General features: G+C 38.6%; 1 protein-coding gene across 4 annotated transcripts in view; it reads right to left on the bottom strand.

The window, feature by feature from the left end:
• The window catches only part of Mmp1 (Matrix metalloproteinase 1), a 74,111-nt gene extending 59,009 nt beyond the window's left edge, over positions 1–15,102 (bottom strand). For 3 of the 4 annotated variants that reach the window (XM_083129827.1, XM_083129829.1, XM_083129830.1), the window contains exon 1: positions 14,673–15,101. In XM_083129827.1, the coding sequence (XP_082985953.1) occupies positions 14,673–14,783 (111 nt within the window). In that variant the 5' untranslated portion in view covers positions 14,784–15,101. Of the gene's footprint in view, positions 1–14,672 lie in introns of all 4 variants that reach the window. The other variant, XM_083129828.1, reaches the window with a different exon arrangement.
• Positions 15,103–20,157: the final 5,055 nt, after the last annotated feature.

Here is a 20,157-nt window from a genome sequence, read left to right as displayed (position 1 = left end):
ATGTTTTGCCTGTTTCATCATCATTATCTGTAAATATGCTATTCAGATGAATAATTAACAAGCCACTCAGTTTAGACATTACAGATTGTAAATCAGGAGAGGGTTGTGGTGTGGGCAGCTCCATAATAGCCTGTTTTTTGAACCCAAATAAGTTCATAGGCATGTTTATTTATTTCAAATCATGCTCTGTAATTGGGCATTGTTTGCCACTTTTCAAATCACAATGCCCCCAAGGTAAAGTATGTATGCCACATGACAAAATGCATCTCTTATCATCATGTGGGTCCAGGGCCACTTTTGTTACAATATTTGAAGTCAGCAAGTGATTCTCACTCTGAATTCTATTTTCTGATGTTCTGATTGAATTCTGGGATTTGATGCAATTTTTATAATCTTCAAATTGGAGATCTTTTTCAACAGTTACTCTGCCAATGCCCTTGGCCTTTTTGACAACAGCACTACATGTTTTAAAACTGTACATCTTGGCACTTAACCCAGCAAATTCCACAATAACATCACCAAGTGTCTCATCTTTTAACTTGCCAGGCACCTTTTTGTTGTGGTGTTGAATTTTTGTATGTTCACTGGTGTCAAAGTATTGAAACAATTCAGGCTGTAACATATCTTGATAAACATCTTCTGTTTGAATATCAAGAATAAAACTATCCTTGTCCATGTACAATAATTTTACACGATCGCCATAAAAAGGTTTCAGCACATCATAATACAATGTTAACATATGTAATTTGGACAATTCCAATATCACAGCCCCTACATAAATAGGTTTGTCAAACTTGATCTTTGTTTTTTTCATGTTGAAAAGTGCCATGTGCTCATCATAAATTCTTCTGTAATTGAAGTTGGGCTTTGCAACCAATTTTTTGCTCCGGCCGGGGACAGTATTTATTTTAACATCGCCATGTTTTCTGACATTTTCAATTGTTTTGCCAAATACAGAATTGATCATCAATTTAAACAAGGCCTTATCAAATTGGCTTACTGCAGATGTTCGAAGCTCTGTATTTGTATCAATGTATGGTTTCAACCATCTTGAGTGCCTAAACCTTAAGACTTTTCCAACTTTGGTCACTTGGACACCATGTTTCATCAGGAACTGGAGGTTTTTGTAATATGTGACATAGCCCTGTTTCGGCTCCAGAGTCATCATGAGCTTCTTCTGTTTAGAGCCAGGTGAGCACTTAACCTCGGGAATTGGGGACAGATCAGAAAATTTGTTGTGCAAATGATCTGGAATTATCAGATCAACCTCTAAGATGAGGCCATAGTCACTGTCATCAAAATTCTTAAGATCTTTAATATTGAAATCTTCAACCCACTCAAGCTCTGCATATGGCAGTTTATCCATCATGGCATGACCATAGAGGCTATTGGCATCTACATACAGTGTATAATTTGATGGCCGTGCTGGATCATAATCAGGCATATATTTGTTATTTGCTCTGGCATATCTCTGAGAACATTGCACCATCCCTCCTCTTATACACTGCTCCATAAACAGATACATATCTTGATCGTGGATCAGATCCAATTGCATTTTGGTGTTGAAAAACGTTGCGGCCCATGCTAGACCTGGGGCACTGTAAAAATACACTGGGTCCAGTCCATAATTTTGCATGGAAGATTTTCTGAATGCCTGGAATATATCAGCTAAGAGAGTCACGTCAAGTTTTAAATATGCCATGTGATAATCACCAAATGTCTTGCATTTTAAACTGATCCACATCAATTTGGCATGGTGATAATCTTCATCAGTGATTCCAGATCCTCTGATTCTGCTGTAAAACTCTTCTTGTGGTGGCAGGGAACACTCATCAAATTTAGAAAAATCTGTGACATAGTCATATGGATATACACCCTTCCGCCTAATTAATTTCAGGTCCAGATTTGGAAACATAGCACGTGTGATTTTCAAGTCATCATCAGATAATTGAGAGGCCAGTGTAGCCAGGCTAGCAGATAAAAATCTGTAAGAATCAAGAAATCTTAATTGAATAGAAGCACCTTCAACTTTAATTTTCTTGCTAATGGCAATATATTTCTCATCATTTTCAGCTAAAATATTTAAATTCTGCTTGTCAAACCCCTCGTACCTGATCAGATGATGGAAATCATAATTGGATGCTCCATGGCAAAATATGGGGATAAATTTTGGTCTCTTGATCTGAATATTGCAGCTATCACACAGGGCCATTAAAAATTTACCATCTGTATGGGAATGGTGATGTACCTTGATATTTTTATCTGAAAATTGACAATCACATACCGGGCATTTTTCTGCATTGTTGAAATCTTCAATCTGTTCCTCTGTTAAAGGCAACATAGGCTTTGATTTTAATAAGATGTTAGATGCTATGTCACGGCACACATTTTCTATTCTATGTGCAAATATTTTGATGGCATTTGGTCCCTTGTATGAATATTCTTTAATAACAATACCATCCCGTACAACTACATAACAAAAACTGGAAGGTTCATGTTGCTGGTATGGTGTAGTTGAAGATTCTTCGGGATCTGGGCTACAGAATGCAAGAGGTTTGAGGTTCGATTCGAAATCACAGACAATATATGCTGGGTGTTCCAACAAGGCTTCATACTTTTTGAATTTGCAATTTTCACTTGGCATTGGCATCACCATATGAACAGGTTTATGGTTGCCACAGTATTTCAGATGCTCAATTAACTTGTTTTTAGCAATTTCTGCACTCTCTTCCCGAACCCCTTTCACCATTTTTCTACCATCAAATACAGTTAAGCATCTTCTGCACAACTTGAATATTGTATAAGTTTTGTCTAGTTGTGTTCTCACCAAAGCTTCAAGATTATGTATCAGAGTGTAATGATAAGTGCCATCTCCTTCAATTAAGAGCAGATCAATCGGAATAGCAGATTCATCATCAAGTGTACTGATTCTAAGAGGATCTATCGGGCAATTGCCAGTGGAACAAATAAATACATTAATAGATAATTGTTTGCCATTGATGTGCCTGGCCTTTTTTTCAAATTTATCAATATTCTGAACTGGCATTGGATATTCCAAACCCTCCATTACATCGTCAAAAAGATGTTCATGTTGCTTGTAATAAGTTATTCTCTCAGGATGGCTTGAAACTGGATACAAAGCAGCTAATATACACCACAAAAAGCATTTCTGGTCGGCATTTTTTATATTGACCACGGCTCTTTTGTTTTTGATATTGGCAGGTAATGGCAGATATGTAGAACCTTGCAATGGGCAGAATTCAGAAATATTAACATATAACTTGTGTGATGAGCCGCATAGGCTCCAGCCACTCTCTTTTCCAGCAAATTCAGAGTGTTTAATATTCAATTGATTTATCAAGCTGCTTATTATTGTGTCTAAATTTGCATTTGAATATACCGGCACAGTTTCTGTTATGTGGGGATGTGTAAATTTTGCGCCGTTTGGCTTCTTATATTGTACAAACAATTTGAGGGAGAGCTTATAAGAGCCATTTTGTGCATTAAGAATTGCCTGCAGATCAGAATTTATACTGTTCAAGAAATTCTCAATGCCACATCTTGGCTCTGATACAAACCGGTAATCCCTTAATTGGCCGTTAAAACTGCTACGGATAGGTTCATAGCGTGGCTGTTTTGCTGCTCTGGCATTAAGAGGTGCTTCGTGCCTTCTTTTCAGACCAGATGTGGATGGTTGTGCAGAGCAAGTATCTTTATGGGTATATGTGAAGTATTGCATGCTGTATTTTCTATTGCAATTGGGGCAAATTTTTGTGGGAGTTCTGTATTTGTCCGGGTTACAAATCTTTTGGTGTCTGGCCCAATTAGAGCTAAATATATTTTTATTGCATTGGTCACAATATTTTTGATTCGGCATTTTTGCTGTTGTTTATTATATACAATTTCTCGGGTTTCAATTCAAAACTTTATACTGAATCAGTTGGGTTCAGCACTGTGATTTGTATGTGTAAATGTATATATGTGTGTATACACTTAATATTTTTGGTTTTGGTATTTATATAAAATTTCCTGGGATTCTAATCTAAAGCCAATAGCTTACAAGTGGAAAATTATTCACACTGACCCGGCGCAAATGCCTGCACGAACATGCATATCTTGAATAGCAATAACCTTGTTATGTATAACAGGCTGGGGCAAATATAAGCTTGACTCTAAATATGAATAGATTACAACAAATAACAGATTTTATATTGTTCAATATGAATTTAAACCAGTAAGTATGAGAAGCACTGTATCAACACGTCTGTTCCCCTCAGTCACTCTCTCATAACTAACTGATGCAATAATCGGGAATTTCTGTAAATACTGACACTGAGGAAAAAAATCAATACTACCGTCTCGGGCATTTGCGCACATTGCCACAGAGGGGAAACATGCAAGCACGAGGCAATTCTAGAGGTAAGCTCTGCATATTGTTTTGTTTTAATATTAGATAAGCAAATTGAATAGTATCCAATTGAACTTAAACCTGAAGTAAATATGTATAGGTGGGTATGGACACAAGTTTATAGACTGGCTGATGCAACTTTTGTAAATATTAACAAATTTGCTTGAGAAGAGTTAATACTTTCCGAATTACAAAACTCTTGGGTTAGGCCAGTCCCGATTAGCCTTACTGTGCATAAAGTGGACTTAAAACAGCAACTCGAACTAGAGACACAATTCAAACACAAAGGCCCTTTGGATATAAAACAATACTTTACCGTCAGAAAATATATTTACCTACCCATTTTATACCATCTCTGCTCGTAGCAGATACCTACCTAAAATACTGCCAAAAGCTGAAATACAGAAATATTGCGAGCTATCAACAAAACACAAAATCTCACGTATGGAATACCACATCTATCAGGACTCGAACCCGGAGCCCCTTGTTTACATTAACATTTTGCCATCAGATTTTATAAGGACTCAAACCCGAACCTTTTGATTACAAGGCAATGCACCACACTCCACTCGGTCTCAGAACCCAATAGATATCTTCAAGATTCCTGGGATTTTGACAGAAAAACATACTATAAGCTTAATTTCTGGTGCGGCCAAAAATATATCAATTTTTGGCAAATTTATGAACAAAAATCTGGCTGATGCAAGTTTTAAGTATGTGCAAATCAATCTAAGAGAGCTCTTCTTTTCTGAAAAATTCCCGAGGGCATTTTCACAAAAATCTTGGATTAGGCAGAGTTCCACACATGAGCAAAAAGCTCATATGCTCATGTTAAGCAAGTTTTAAGCGTAGCAAAGCTGCTGGAGAGAAGCTCTTCCTTTCCGGTCCTGTCCGTACCACCAATACTACTACTCACGCCTACCTTTATTTTCTTTGAAAACAAACTCAAATAGGCCAATATGTGAGCCACAGTAACTAACTTGCTTGCAATTTATATCAAGTCTTCTTTACAGTGTCAAAACGTAAATTCTATAATTGGGTTATACACTACCTCTCGTCTCAAGTCATTTAACATGCCTTATCTTAGCACGTGCAATTGGCTATCAGAAGAATTGCGCCAGTTTTGTGATCATGGCTTATCTTTGAATCCCTTTCCACTTATTTGCGAGACTTTTTTTGTATTTTTATGATAATCATTATATTTTGCATTGTCCCGTAAACAATCTAAATTCCGAAGAACAATAATAAGTAAGTTTTGTATGAAGTTTGTATTGAATATTATTGAATAAATAAATGTGTGCTTTGTTTTCTGCATGACGTTACTCAAAGGCAAACACTTCAAATAAAATTTAGAAACCGATAAGATAACAAATTCTGACGGGCAGAGCTGAGTAACATGGGTTACTGACATCTTGGTATGCATCAATAGCGGCCAGCCCACACGTATTTGAGGACATGACTCTTTTCCAACTGCTTTCTCGTGTTTGGGCGGAAGCACGAGAAACTCAGCCCACAGTTAAAATCCCGCTATGATCTCTTTCAGGATTAGCATTTACAGAATGAATGGATCATGGAGGAATGAATTTGTTTTGTGAAAGTATACGCCACTTGAAATTTCAATACATCTTGGCTATTTTCACTGCACTGTGAACATTACAGTGCGACATCAGGCGAAGAATTAAAATAAGCACCCTATTCTCATATACTTAAGGGTTTTATAGTTTGTGGGCCATATTTTATTAGTGTCGTTTGTACCTTGTAACTTTGTCCGATAAGTATGAAAGCACAAATATGCACATGGTATTTGTTTTGTTATTCCTTGGATATATTGATATCCCCGAAACATTCAAACTATTCTGCACATTACTCCGTCAAATTTTATATCAATTGTGGGGTGTAAGGGGGTGACTCTTTGCAAAGACACCTCTATTCCATGTGGTACACCATGGACTGCATTTTGCAGACTAACGAGGCTCTGACGCCTAGACCTACAACCAAGGTAATCGTCTGTGGGGCTCGTGTATCAGTTATAGAAACGTGTTCATTCATTGTCATTAACCTTGAAGAAAGGTTGAAGACCGATATTTAGTAGAAAGCAATAGATAAACGATTACATTGAGGACTGGGCAGACACAAAGGGCACCTTAGGGACACACGCGAAGGACGAGACTACACCGCACCGTCACGCTTCTCAGGTCATAAAACAGCCTCTGTCTGATTTTAAGCGGAACTGGCTGCCCTTCCAATTGGCTCCCAGCGAAGCAATTGTATCGGCTCTTTACGCAGAACCGTCGCTCGCCAATCGAACGAGATGAGATGTTCGTTTCCATTGTTGTTGGACCTAACGAGTGACAAATTTATTGCTCGAGTTAAGGTGGATGCTGCTACTAAGAATGGGCAGCGTCGAGATCTCTTCTTCTGCGAAAGACGTCCATTTATTATCCCTCGTTTGCAGGTACTTAAGCGCGTGGCCCATGGCTAGGGCTGTGCTCTTGTTTTCTAAGGATCCGGGTCGACGGAATGAGTTCGCTCGTTAATGATATTCAGAAAAAAAGAAAATCACACATTGGAAGTACGCACCGAATACTTGTTACTGAATAAAACACTAAAATGCTGACCAAGGTAAAATTTATTGTAAAATAAGACACTATAAACCTACCGTTTCCACCTTCTTGCCTCTTCAGGCAAGGATTCACAATATTGTTATTGAAGTAAAAATACTAAATTATCAGATTATTGCCAAGGAAAAGAAACATAATATTAATATACTTGTAAGTTACCATATTTAATCATTATTCGTGTTCGTGTCTTATTTTAAAAAAATATAAGACTAACACACACTGTACTAGTTCCACTTTCATTCATCACCAATATTATAACAGGAGCAGTAAAGAGGTGTAAATAGATTAATATCAATTAATATCTCCGAAATCGGAAAAATGAACTTTATGTAATCGAATATCTGCCTTGTAAAAAGTTGACTGGATATAACGGTCGAAGGCCATGAATTTCCGCCGCCATCCACTGCCGTAAAAAATGACCATGAAAAGTTTTTTAAAGTATTAACAACCGTTAGAGGAAAGTAATATGGAACCATGATAATATGGAATCCCTAAATATCTGTGGAAAAAAGCAACTGCACTCTAGTGATTAGAGATGTCACTTGATTATTAGTTCGTCCTAGAAGTCATATTATCAATGCAATGTATTATTGTAATGGTAGTTGTTCGAGAAGCGCCCTTATCTCTCTTCGATTTTCAAACTTTTGAAAGGTATAAAAAAAATCTAGTTTGTATGCAGCTTTTGATGATTTACAGGTGACATTTAGAACCACAGACAATTTACCGAAGCGTACATGTTCTCTTTGTGTCATCTTCAAGTGTTTACATATATCTGAACTTATTCGTTACATGATAAGTTGCAATGTTTTCAAGATGGCAATGTTTGTATTGTGACCCCACATGTGGGTCCAGCACCACCAAAGAAGAGGTTACGGGGATACGGTTAAGATGAAAGAGACCGCCGGTGCAGTGAGAGATATGGATCCAAAGCAAGCAGATAAACAATTGGAAATTTGGGAAACGACATTGCGACGATCGGTGCAAGAAATATAAACATCTCCGTGATGTACTTCAAATGGCTTATTAATTAGAGGCAAGGTGCTGACAGAGATGCGTATTTGGCTATTGAAGATAAATTTAAAAAATCAAAATGGATTTCCCTTTGCTTCATATTTTATATTAAAAGAAGATTTGTAACATTTAACTGTTTTCACTATACAGAAAATATTACATATTACAAGCATTTTTTGTATAACGACTTGTATTTTTCTCGATAATGTTTACAGAGATTATCCTGTAAGTAAATTAGTAATCTGTATACAATAGAATGAGGAATCTCAATATAACAGATACCTAAAAATTGAGCTTATATTTCAGGCAAAATAACTAGAAAAACATAATATCACCCTTTTCTCTACATAGATTAATGCAATTTTACATGATTCAGTTTTTAAAACATATGTTTATGGTGGTCGCAACTGTACTTTAAAATCATTGTCTATTTTTATGGGGGCCTCCCCGATGGCACAGTGGTAGTAGCGTCGTTGCCTTGTAATCAAGGAAGGGGTCCCGGGTTCGATACCCTGTGGAGGTACATAGTGGTTCGGATACCACTATAAAACTGTAGGTCCATTCCCAATTAGCCTTACTGTGAATAAAGTGGACTTAAAACACCAAATCAAACCAAATCTATTTTTATGCATGATAATGTATTCAAATTTAAATAGAAACGAAATTTAGATTTGATGCATCAGAAGTGCAAGAAAATTTGAAGACTTGGGGGAAGAAATCCTTTTTCATCATTTGACTGATTACATAATATGAAAAAGTTGTGAGCGTGGCGAGGTGTTCTTTATCCACGTAGAACGCACGTGTGCATTAAAGCAGAAGAGCGATTCTGAGAAAACGAGGTGATAAGGATCAAAATTCGTTAGACATGCAGGGTGAGACATATCGGAGCACAAGACAAAGCGCTCCCAAACCTTTAAAGGACGTGTCTTCTGTTGGTAAGCGTCTGTTATTGGTTATGAGACTTCAATTTGTACGCCTTGATTTTAGACGAGATTGTAAGAAACTGTTGCAATCAGTGACATATTTATAACGCCATTTTGGGAGTGGCTTTCTTGCTGGTTAAGTGTGCAGACACTATCGGTTGCGAGAAGACAAGGTGGGTTGTGGTACATACAACAATAGTGCTTCCAAAGTTAAATTTTTAATCTGAGCTTTTGATTGTACAGTTGACGGACCCCCTCATAGCATTATGATTAGCCTTCTCGCCTTTGGTGCAATCGGTTCCGAGTTCGATTTGCAAGCTCCAAAATTTCTTCATTGGCTCAGTAACGTGAGGATGATTGGAATTGGGGTGGAAGCAACAGTGGCAGACTCCAGCATCAAAAGCCACAAAAAAGCGGCGATGTGCAGACCACGCTTCATCCAAATGAAAGTTTGGCAGACCTTGCGTAAACAAACTATACGTCACATCTGTTGAATAGTTTATTTGCTAAGTGTTAGTTCTGGTGTTATTTTGGCCACGAATATCTTGGTCGGGGCTGTGCAGCTCGTGAAATAAGGCCCCACAAGTTCGATATAGCAGCTACGATGAGTAGTATGGCTTTATCACATGCACTTTATTCCTACGCGCAATGTTCCTGTGCAGCTACCATTCGAACAACCAATAGGATTTGTCAGAAGTCACTTGTATTTGTTTGCATTGTCTTCGTTCTTATAAGAGACAGAGAATATTTTCTAAGTTCAAAATACAAGATCAGAGAAAATCAGTTTCCTACGGCTATCTGCAACGCATATTTGATCATTGCTTAAGTATGCTAACATTCAAATAACGCTGGTTATACGCATTTTTTTTCTTGGGCTGAGAATATTTGCATGTGGACTTGAGTAGCCAAGTGCGATATCCGAACGACGCAAGCAGTGAAGGGTCTTGAGGAACTGTTTGCCACCTGGGGACGTGGGGAGACTGGCTGACAAGACCTTGGGAGCTACGAGATATGATTTTTCAATTAGCTCCGCCGGACGCTACTCTTGATGCATGACTCGCTTGGACTGTGTTTACCATCGACAGATCGACGTGTTGAGGCAATACACAACCACCTATTGGAAAAAAGCGATAACTTTCGTTAGGCATCCCTAACGGAGGTCCCGGGTTGTATCCCAAGTGGAAGCACATTGCTCTGTGGTTCAAATTTCACTTGAAACTGTAGGTCTGGCCCAGATTAACCTACGTCGGCATGAATTCAACTTTAAAAAAAACTTTAGCTTTGAAAACTTTTGTTAATTTGAACACAATGACAAGTAAGTAAAACATGCATCTAAGAAGGGAGAACAGTGGAAATACAGAAAAAATTACCGAAATATCTTCAGGTTATTTTTGATAACTTTCTGATTGTTGACACAGATGGACAGACGCAGACGACCGTCGCATAAGTGTTCCTTTTTCAACTTTTACTAATAATTCCCCTAAGTATGGGGATCTTCATCATAAAATGACTCTGATTAAGTTAAGGAAAATTAGTTTAAGACAAACCAATGAAGATTATTTACCATAATACGTACGAAATGCAGGAAACTGACATTTAATGATCGATCTTACTCTCTCATATTTAATGAAGTGTGATAATATTACTTTAGATAAAGAAAGAAGAAAAGATTTAGATGGGTTGGTAGAAGATGTTAAAAATAATAGCCTATTAGCTCTACTAACATTGTTACAAGCAGCCTACTTAGGGTAAAATTAGTTTTGAGTGGAACGGTTGTTTATCGTCCTAAAGTAAAAAATCTCAGAGTAATAGTAACAGTGCGATCCGAATAGTCATGGTTAGCAGTAAATGTTATTCTGCTGCTTGTGACTTGTGTTCATTTTATTTTCAGTACAAGATTGTTCCTTTGGGCCACAGCAATAAAGTTAATTTCTCTGGCGCTTGCAATCAATGAATCCTGAGTTCGATGGAGTTCCTGGTGGAGGCACATTGCACGGTTATTCGCATCTCATTTTAAACTGTAGAGGATGCAGTTCCGATTGGCCCATGCGATTATAAAGTTGACTTATAACAATCTTTGATAGCAATTTTTGTCCATTAACAACCTAAATTTCACTTCATAACATTACCCGGGTTCGATACCCGGTGGAGGCACATAGCGATTCGGATCCCACTTTAAACTGTAGGTCCATTACCAATTAGCCTTTCAGTGGATAAAGTGGACATAAAACATAACTAACTCAACTTCATAACATTACGCTTGCCATACCTGGTTGTTTGATTGATTTAGTTTATTTCTACATTGCATTTCTGCCACTTTTCGCTAATCGCGAAGATAGAGGATGAGTGATGGCATGATGTAATTGATTAAAGGACTCAAAAGGACCCATGCCTAGGCCGACATTCGAACCTTGGACCACTGGCGTCGTAGCACGCTCACGGAGGTCGGCTAAAGCCTACTTGATTGCAGCATGCAAAAGATGAAAAATGTCAGGACACTCTCTCTTTAACTGGGCAAAGGTAGATTGAAATAAACCGCCAGAACATTCAATATTTACCATCCATGTACTTCAGCCGACGGAAGGTAACATTTGTAAATTGTCAATTGCTATTCTGTCTTTCCTATTATATCCCGTGCGCTTCTAAGGGATGGGGGGGGGGTTGTAAGGGGTTCTCCTTCCACGTAGTACACCCAATAGTCAACCTCACTTCCACGTAGTACACCCTGGACTGCAGACTAACGAGGCTCTGGCGACTGGCCCCATGGTCAGTATAATTCTGTGTCGTCCTGTGTTCTGTCCTTATTTGTGCTGAGCCCTCTTTTTAACTTAAGCTTTTAACCAAGGTAAGGAAATTTTAGTTTTCAGACACGCTTTTATTCTTGTTATTATAAGGGGCTGGACACCATATAGTGTGACGGGTGCAAAATAGCCTAGTGCTGACTCAACCAAAAAAAAAAAAAAAAATTAACAAAATTAATTCTAAGGGATGGAAACGTACCAATGCTGCAAAATAAGCTGTCCTCTGTTTCAGGGGCTACTTGTTTCATTTCTCTAACTGGCATTGCACAGTATAAAGCCACGTGAATGAGCACATTTGCCACATGCAGGAAAAATAAAGAACCGGGTGGTTAAAGTTTTTAGGCAATCGTGTAATGGCGAAAAGGAGTCCTTACCCCTTGCGTGTTTGCATACTAGCAATGCAAATGTGTTAAACGGATTGCTAGGCATTCAGGATATTCTCTCTTAAAAATGCAAGTCGAATATTATTCATATTTATGCAGTTTTAGTAGTATAAAATACCAAAAAGGTGTTGACCATTTTAGCTGTTTATGTCATGACTAGGGCTACGATTTTTATGACCTAAAATCACCAAAATATGCAAAATAAAATATGCCCTTATGAGCTAAAGTTTTACAAAACATGCACTATAATTTGAAAAATATGACCTTTTTAACTGGACTGTTTCAAACATCAATATCTAACTTATGCTGAAATATTTTCATATACATGCTATTTCTAGTTCACTTTATGGACCCTGATGAGTTGAAATGCACAATTAACACTTTCTGTAAATTTTCAATTAAAAATGAAAAACATTTTGCTGCAGTGCAAAAAGAAAAAAAAAAAAACTCGAGTGAACATGAGAGTAAGAACGAATTCACTTTGAAGATGAGTGCATATTTCTTGAAAAAGCGAAAATACGCTGAATATGACCGAAAATCCATCAAAATATGCTTTATCACGTAGAAATTGTCCAATATGCAAAAATATGCCCTTAAATAGCACCTTAATTCAATTAGTTTCTTCACAATACGAATTTCTGTATATTCAGGGAACACATCACCCTTACCAAAAAATATGCTAAGTCATGAAAATCCTAGCCCTAGTCATGACTCATGAGTTTGAAGCTACGGTCACGAAAAACTACTCGACGTTATGCCATGATGTGGTAGTAACATTTGTCATGCGGGAAAACACCACATGAGGCAATTATGCATTACTATATTTTCCCGTATATCAATGTCACGAATGCATGTACCAGTCATGGGAAAAGTACTTCCCCCACGGAGCGTTAATACCAGTAGTCTTATTTTGGTTGTATTTTTTCCACGACTGTACAGCCATCTGCAATAAAATAAGACACCTAGGGGCCGAAATTGATTGATTGCTTGGTTTGGTGATTTAAGTCCACCTTATGCACAGTAAGGCTAATCGGGACCGGACCTAGAGTTTAAAGTGGGATCCCAACCACTATGAGCCTCCACCGGGTATCAAACCTGGGACCCCTTGATTTCAAGGCGACGGCGCTACAAATGCGCCATCGGGGAGGCACCTAGATGCCGAAATATCCGCTTCGCTGCAATGCCTGTTGCCCAACTCTACGGCGATGACCAAGCTTCAACAGCAGGTTCTGCCATGGCTGCAGTGTTAGGTAACACACATGATGCACTGCAGGGAAGCCAGTATTCCAGGATGTAGATGCCTCATTTTTATTTCATTTTTTATTAATTTAATATTTAATGGATAACAAAACAAATGTTACAGTATTTACTCGACTGCAACAGGCAGAGTATTCTCAGAACTGAACAGATAGCATCTTCTTAGATAGCAAAGGTCTCAAAGAACAAGGAGAAATCCTACACTATAATTTTCAAAGTATAGAGGCTGAATAAACTGTTAGCTTCTCACAATGGAATATCGACATTCATCTCCACAGTTATGCACATAGTTTCGTGGTTATTTTAAGTCAGACATTATCTCATGGGCAATCTCATATTCCAGTAACGCACTTGTAGTACCTGTTCAAGCAAATCCCTCCGAACTGATTAACGAGTCATTTTTAGAAGTCGACTATGTTCATAATGAGTCATCGAAATTTCCGATGTTTTACTATGGGGGGAGGTGGGACGGTGTTCCCAAATATTCTTCCGACACTTGAGTGTGTGTTTGCGACCTTGTGTGTGTGTATGTGTAGTAAGGCAGGGAACCATTCACTTGGCTAGATTGTGTCGTTATGTTCGAGCTTTAACATCCAGAAACTGTAATCAGAGAGCATACTGTGCCAAACTTTTATTAAAATTACTTAACCTTTCGAGTAAGATCTCTTCACTAGGAATATAGCAAAATTTGTTCAGCCCTATCAATCGGTTGGGTGAGGAGACGAAGGGAGACATAATTTACCTATTTATATTCCCTCCAAAATAGGCGAACAGCCGAGTGCATTTATGCACTTGTAGGTAAGGTAAGGAATATATGTTGCAATACAAATACTGTCTTCGGTATTAACAGAGCAAGCTTTGATGCCCGAGGTTTCTTAATGGACAGGTACTTCAACCATCCCTACAAATAAAACACGCGTACATATAATACAGTGAAAGAAAATAATAAAATCTGCTCTGTGACTAGTGCCATCCCATGACAAGAAATACTTGCTCCGGCAGCTTAAGAAATAAACAAAACAAATTACGCAATTTCATTAAGTTGACCTCCGTGGCAGAGTGGTTAGCACAGCGTGCTACGAAGACAGGTATCTCGGATTCGAATCCCGACCTGGGCATGGGTGTTCTTTGTGAGTGTTCCTTCATCATTTTCATCATATCATCACCCATCCTCATCGTCGCGATTAACCCAAAATGATAGAAAAGCGGCGATAATAACAAAAATCACATCAAATCAAAATGAAAGAATTTCATTGAATGTCACTTACCACAGCCGATCTTTCCGATTCAACAGGTGCTTGATGAGATGCGGACAAAAATGCAAGGAACACCAAGCCTGACGACAGCATTATTTTTGACATAGTCCTTACGCGCGCCATCGTTTTAATAGCTTCCTTGTCTAACAAGGTAGTAGGAACTTGATTCTGAACAAATACGAAGAAAATCACGAAATGCGATCGATGCACTGAATCCTTTCGAGTCTTTTATAATGTTCCGAATCACTTTGCGCTTTCGAGGATTCGTGGACGAAGAGTTTCTATTTTGCTGCTGAAGCTTGTTCACGCGCGCACAAATATTTCGCGTCGGTCTTTAACACTGTAGGACGACGGCGCCGGATACGCACTCTGTCGCCCCTCACTGAGCGACGCGGCGGAATCTACTGACGAGAGAAAAAGCCCGTGACTGGTTATATAGTTGAAGAACTTCGAGGCGAGTTCTGGTTATCTTGTGGATTACGAAGAAAAAAGCACTGATGAATCACAGGCCCAGTTGTGCTGTACAGGGGGAGTTCTGTTCGCGTGGGCAGGACAAGGCTTCCTCCCATTGGTCACCTGAAACGTGCAGCCTGTAGAGCGTCAGGGTTGCCAGGCGCATGCTTTTAGCTTACTTCATGTGAGCTATTTCATGTCCGTTGCATGCATTACTTGTTCATGCACTAAATTTGTTTGTGCTTTGTTCCGTTTCATAACTTGTTCCTGCAGGCCTCCGTGGCAGAGTGGTTAGCACATCGCGCTACGACGCCAGGGGTCCCGGGTTCGAATCCTGGCCTGGGCATGGATGTTTGTGATTGTCCATTCATCAATTTCATCATATCATCACTCATCCTCATCTTCGCAAATTAGCCAAAAAGTGGCACAAGAAGAGAAGTAAAATAAAGCAATTCAATCAATCAATCAATCATAACTTGTTCCAGAGCAGATACATATGCATAAACAGCAACTTTTGTGGGCCTCCCCGATGGCGTAGTGGTAACGTCGTTGCCTTGTAATCAAGTGGTCCTGACTTCAATACCCGTGGGGACACATAGTGGTTTGGATCCCACTTTAAACTGTAAGAGTAGTCCCCATTAGCCCTTTTGTGCATTAAGTGAACTTAAAACAAAAAAATAATCAAATTCAAGTTCAACTTTTGCTACAGATAATCACATTATTAAATAACTAATTTATATTTGCCATGAGCGACTATAAAAGGGACCAAGGTGGGCCACATCCCTTTGGACAAAAGGCTGACCTTGAAACTATTTTGACTTGTATTCTTTTTTGTGTACTTTTTAATTCTATTTTTTTCTTTTAAATTTTATTAGCAAAGAGATGTAAGACAATATCGAAGTAGATGGTTAAGTGTAAGAAAAGGCATTAGAGCATCAACCTTTCCATGTAGGTATACAAAGACGAAATAAATAAAATAAATAAAAAGTATATGACATCATAATAGCAATCTGTATTGTATGTATTAACTTTTGTGTGTCCACATCTGCCAGTATGCTCCCCATCAACCGACCCTTTCCTTTGAACTGTCTTCTAAAATATCCCTGTTGCAGCTACTCCTCTTTCGGGAACAGTAGAGGCTAATTTGTTGTGTTTTGGTTTCTTTAGCTATTTTGGCTTGTTGCTTAATTTACAATTTTTAAAGCACACTTATTTGCTGCCTCCCCAGTCACTAAAGTCCGGCTGTGATTCAGTAGTAATCAAACTGTGCAGCGCATCTCCCTGGGGAGGCGCGAGAACTTCCGAACAAAAATGTTTCCTTTTTCTGAAAGTTTAAAATGTGTTAAAAAGAAATCAACATCTTCTTCTGTATTATTGGAACTCACGTTGGTTGTCCATCGGAAATGTCATGTTTGTTTTTGAACTGAGACAGGAAATACCCTCGTACCTTGTAGAAGAAAACCAAACCAATGCTGAAAACCTCATTGATACTGCCTTTGTTCAACTTTCTGCTATTTTCCACAAACTGAATGTTCTGAATGTAACTCTACAAGGCAAAAAGGAATCCTGCATCTTTCAGACAGGTTGGCAGCCTTTAAAGGAAGTTGCTGCTTTGTAAGGGAAAGATTAAAGATGAAAACATTGGTGATTGCTTTCGTACCCTGAGAAAGGTGTTTGAAGAAACAGGACTACATGACTTAAATAAAGAAATCCAAACATTGCTGTCTGCCTGGTTTGATCATATTTTATCCTGCTTTTCTTACTGTCTGTATTCATCCTTCTTATATCATGAATATCGTATGACCGAATGAATTGACACCAGCTTATAACCGTTTTAAAAAATGTACGCCACCTGTACTAAACACAGGCATTACATTTTCATTACTTGTATGTGTATCGGGGTGTACACATACAAGTGCGTACCGGAGGATGACACACAAATGTCATTCTCGACCTCACTTCCACGTAGTACACCCTGGACTGCATCTTGCAGACTATCGAGACACTGACGGCGTCTGGACTTACGGGTAGTGTAATCCTCCATGGGATTCCTGTTGTGTGCTGTCCATGTGTGTCTGTGATTGTCCTTCCATAACTTTCATCGCATCACCATTCATTCTCATCTTCACGATTAGCCAAAGGTGGCAGAAATGAAACACTTCAGTCAATCGTTTGATTGCATGTGTACCAAAAGTAAATGAGGGAGGCGCGTGCAGATTTTGACAGCGGAGGGAAGCCAGGACTGGAAAAACTTTGGAAATCCTTGTCTTAGGTTTTATTTATTCCTAAGACAGTAGCGTACGCACCTAGGAAATTATTTAGGGTGGGGTGCTGATATTTAGCTTAGTACAACTACAAGCAAAATTGGTCACATTTCCAAGTGTGTTTCTGGTTCAAGGCACTAAACAGTAGAACATTTCGAAAATTCTGTCAAACGTAACGAAGTGTTCACTCGATTGCGTTCTGGTCATTTGGCTTCTGGAAACGAGTTTTGGATGCTTGAGTTCGTTGACCTCCGCAGGACTTGTACCGCATAAAGTATAATCTCGTCTCAAATTTCAATTGCGTATTTGAAAATGCTGTAACTTTTGATTATTTAGTGAACTTAAATAGGAGGGTGCAAAATGCGTTTCGGCCTTAGACTCTGGCGACTTTCACTCGCATCATTTCTATGCGACCTCCGTGGTGGATTGGGTACACACAGAACCCAAAACGTGTCAATTGACACATATTATATGTTGACTCCAATAACAGATTAACGTGCATAAATTGCAAATGATGCATTTTTTGGTGTGTCAAGATACACACAAATGCATAAAGGGCACTTTATCAGATGTTCCACGTGATGCACTAAAAAGCATGAATTGGAAAGATCAGACAAGATCATTGCAAATATAACAGAACTACACATTTAGCTGTGTCAATTTTCAAGTGATGCATTGAAAATTAAATTTTGTTATCTTTAAAATGATCTTGCATGATCTTCCCAATTGATAAATTTTTAGTGCATCACATGGAACATGAGCTGATAAAAGTGCCCTTTTATAAATTTGTGTGTATTTTGAGACAACAAAAAATGCATCACTTGCAGTTTATGCACGTTAATCTGTTACTCAAGTTAACATATAATATGTGTCCATTGACACGTTTTGAGTTCTGTGTTTAGCACAGCGTCGTGCAGCTCCAGGGGTCCTTCCTGGGTAGGAATCCCAGCCTAGGCATGGGTGTTCTCTTTGAGTGCCCCTTCAACAATCTCATCAATCATCACTCATCCTTCGTCGTGGCGATTAGCCAAAAGTGGCAAAGAAGAGAAACTCGATAACAAAAATAAAATAAAATCAAGCATTATTTCTATGCAGTACATATATTAAAAGTAATTATGAAATAGAACTGTGTAGCGTTCGCTTATGTATGTTTAGAAGGGTTTCGTGAAACTACATCTTCTAAATGGGTTTATTGACACAAGCGATCCAATCATAAACCGAACACTTCTTTCTTTCCCCTGGCAACACTGCTTCATTCTCGTCACGTTAATTTCGATCTCTGCGTGCACAAAACAACGGAATTGTTGGAAACCAACAATGTGATACGGTGCATCAGAAGAAGATGGTATAGAATTTTCCTGCTGAAAGAAAGGAAAAGGGGGATCTATATCAATGGCGGCCACTTGTACTTTCCTCCATAAAGTTTCCCGCTGGGCTGGGGGATTGCGTCAACAGCTCTCCACATAACATTGCGGTTTTACATCTGTCAACTAACGCTGGAAGTTGCAGGAAGAAGGAACAGGGGGAAGGACTGACGAATCAAAGGAAATGAGGCGACCACAAAACATATTCGTGTGTTTTTCCTAAGTTGTCCAGGAAATGTATGGTTTGCTCGGTGCCAAATTCTAAACTTTAATGAATTTTGACCCGTAATAGTACTAAATTGACGCTAAATATTTGTTAGGATGTTGCCCAACTGAGTCTTTGCACTTTTTCGAGAGAAGACGTCTCACGACTTCCGGGGCTTCTTTGAATTCTTCTACTCAGGTCATTCCAGGGACGAACTCACTCTTTGGTGTGCAGCCATGACCGCGAACACTATGTTAATCGAACATTTATTGTTTGGTGCCTGACAGGGAGAGAGTTTACTTTTCCAAATAGTTTTTTTTTTTTTGGAAGGGGGTTGTTTTAAGCCTACTTTATGCACAGGAAGGGTAATCGAGACGAACCTACAGTTTCAAGTGGGACTCGAACCACTTGTATTGAACCCGGGACACCTTAATTGCAAGTCGACAACGTTACCACTACGCCATCGGGGAGGTCCACTTTCGACAGAGATTTCGCCATAGTTTCTTATATCAACTAAAATTTCACTGTTAATCTGTTCATAGGTGATGACTGTTGATCAAGGGCTCCGTCCTCTGGGGGCGCCAAACCGGAGTGTCCCCCTTGATTAGCTTCAAAACCTTATTTATGATTACATTTGTTTGTTTGAGTTGTTGTTTTAAGTCCATTTTATGTACAGAAAAGCAAATCGAGACTGAACCTACAGTTTAAAGTGGGAGTCGAATCACTATGTGCCCCACCGAGCGCGTGGATATTTGTTTGAAATAGAATTGGATCATAGTTATCTGTGGTTGGATTTATTGTTACTGCTGCAAAACATAATACGTATATTGAAAAATCATGTAGCGATTTAAGCCAATTGATTACTGTTATGTTGATGTCATTATGTAGGTGTTACATAAACTTATACACAATAAACGTGTTTTTACAGTACATCTTAAAGTAACATTTCAAGTATTTTAAAAGTAAGACTATTGTTTATCGTTCATAAAACCGTACATATATGACATGGTCAAGTTTTTTTATTGGAGGAACGTAGAAAGTACGAAGACTAGGGTGTAAATATAGAAAGGAGGGAGCAGGTGGGCAGGGTATAAAGTAGGGGTTCTAAAAATACACCTCGCCCGGGTGAAAATTTTTTAGCCGCCCTGGTGGTGATGTGGTATAGAGGTAAACCAAAACCATGAAATCTCAATGCTTTCAAAACCTTAATC

Source organism: Lepisma saccharinum, chromosome 10 (genome assembly GCF_977018435.1).
Source record: "Lepisma saccharinum chromosome 10, izLepSacc3.1, whole genome shotgun sequence".
Taxonomy (NCBI): Eukaryota; Metazoa; Arthropoda; class Insecta; order Zygentoma; family Lepismatidae; genus Lepisma; species Lepisma saccharinum.
Note: the sequence above shows the minus strand (reverse complement) of the source record. Positions and strands in the feature narration are given on the sequence as shown.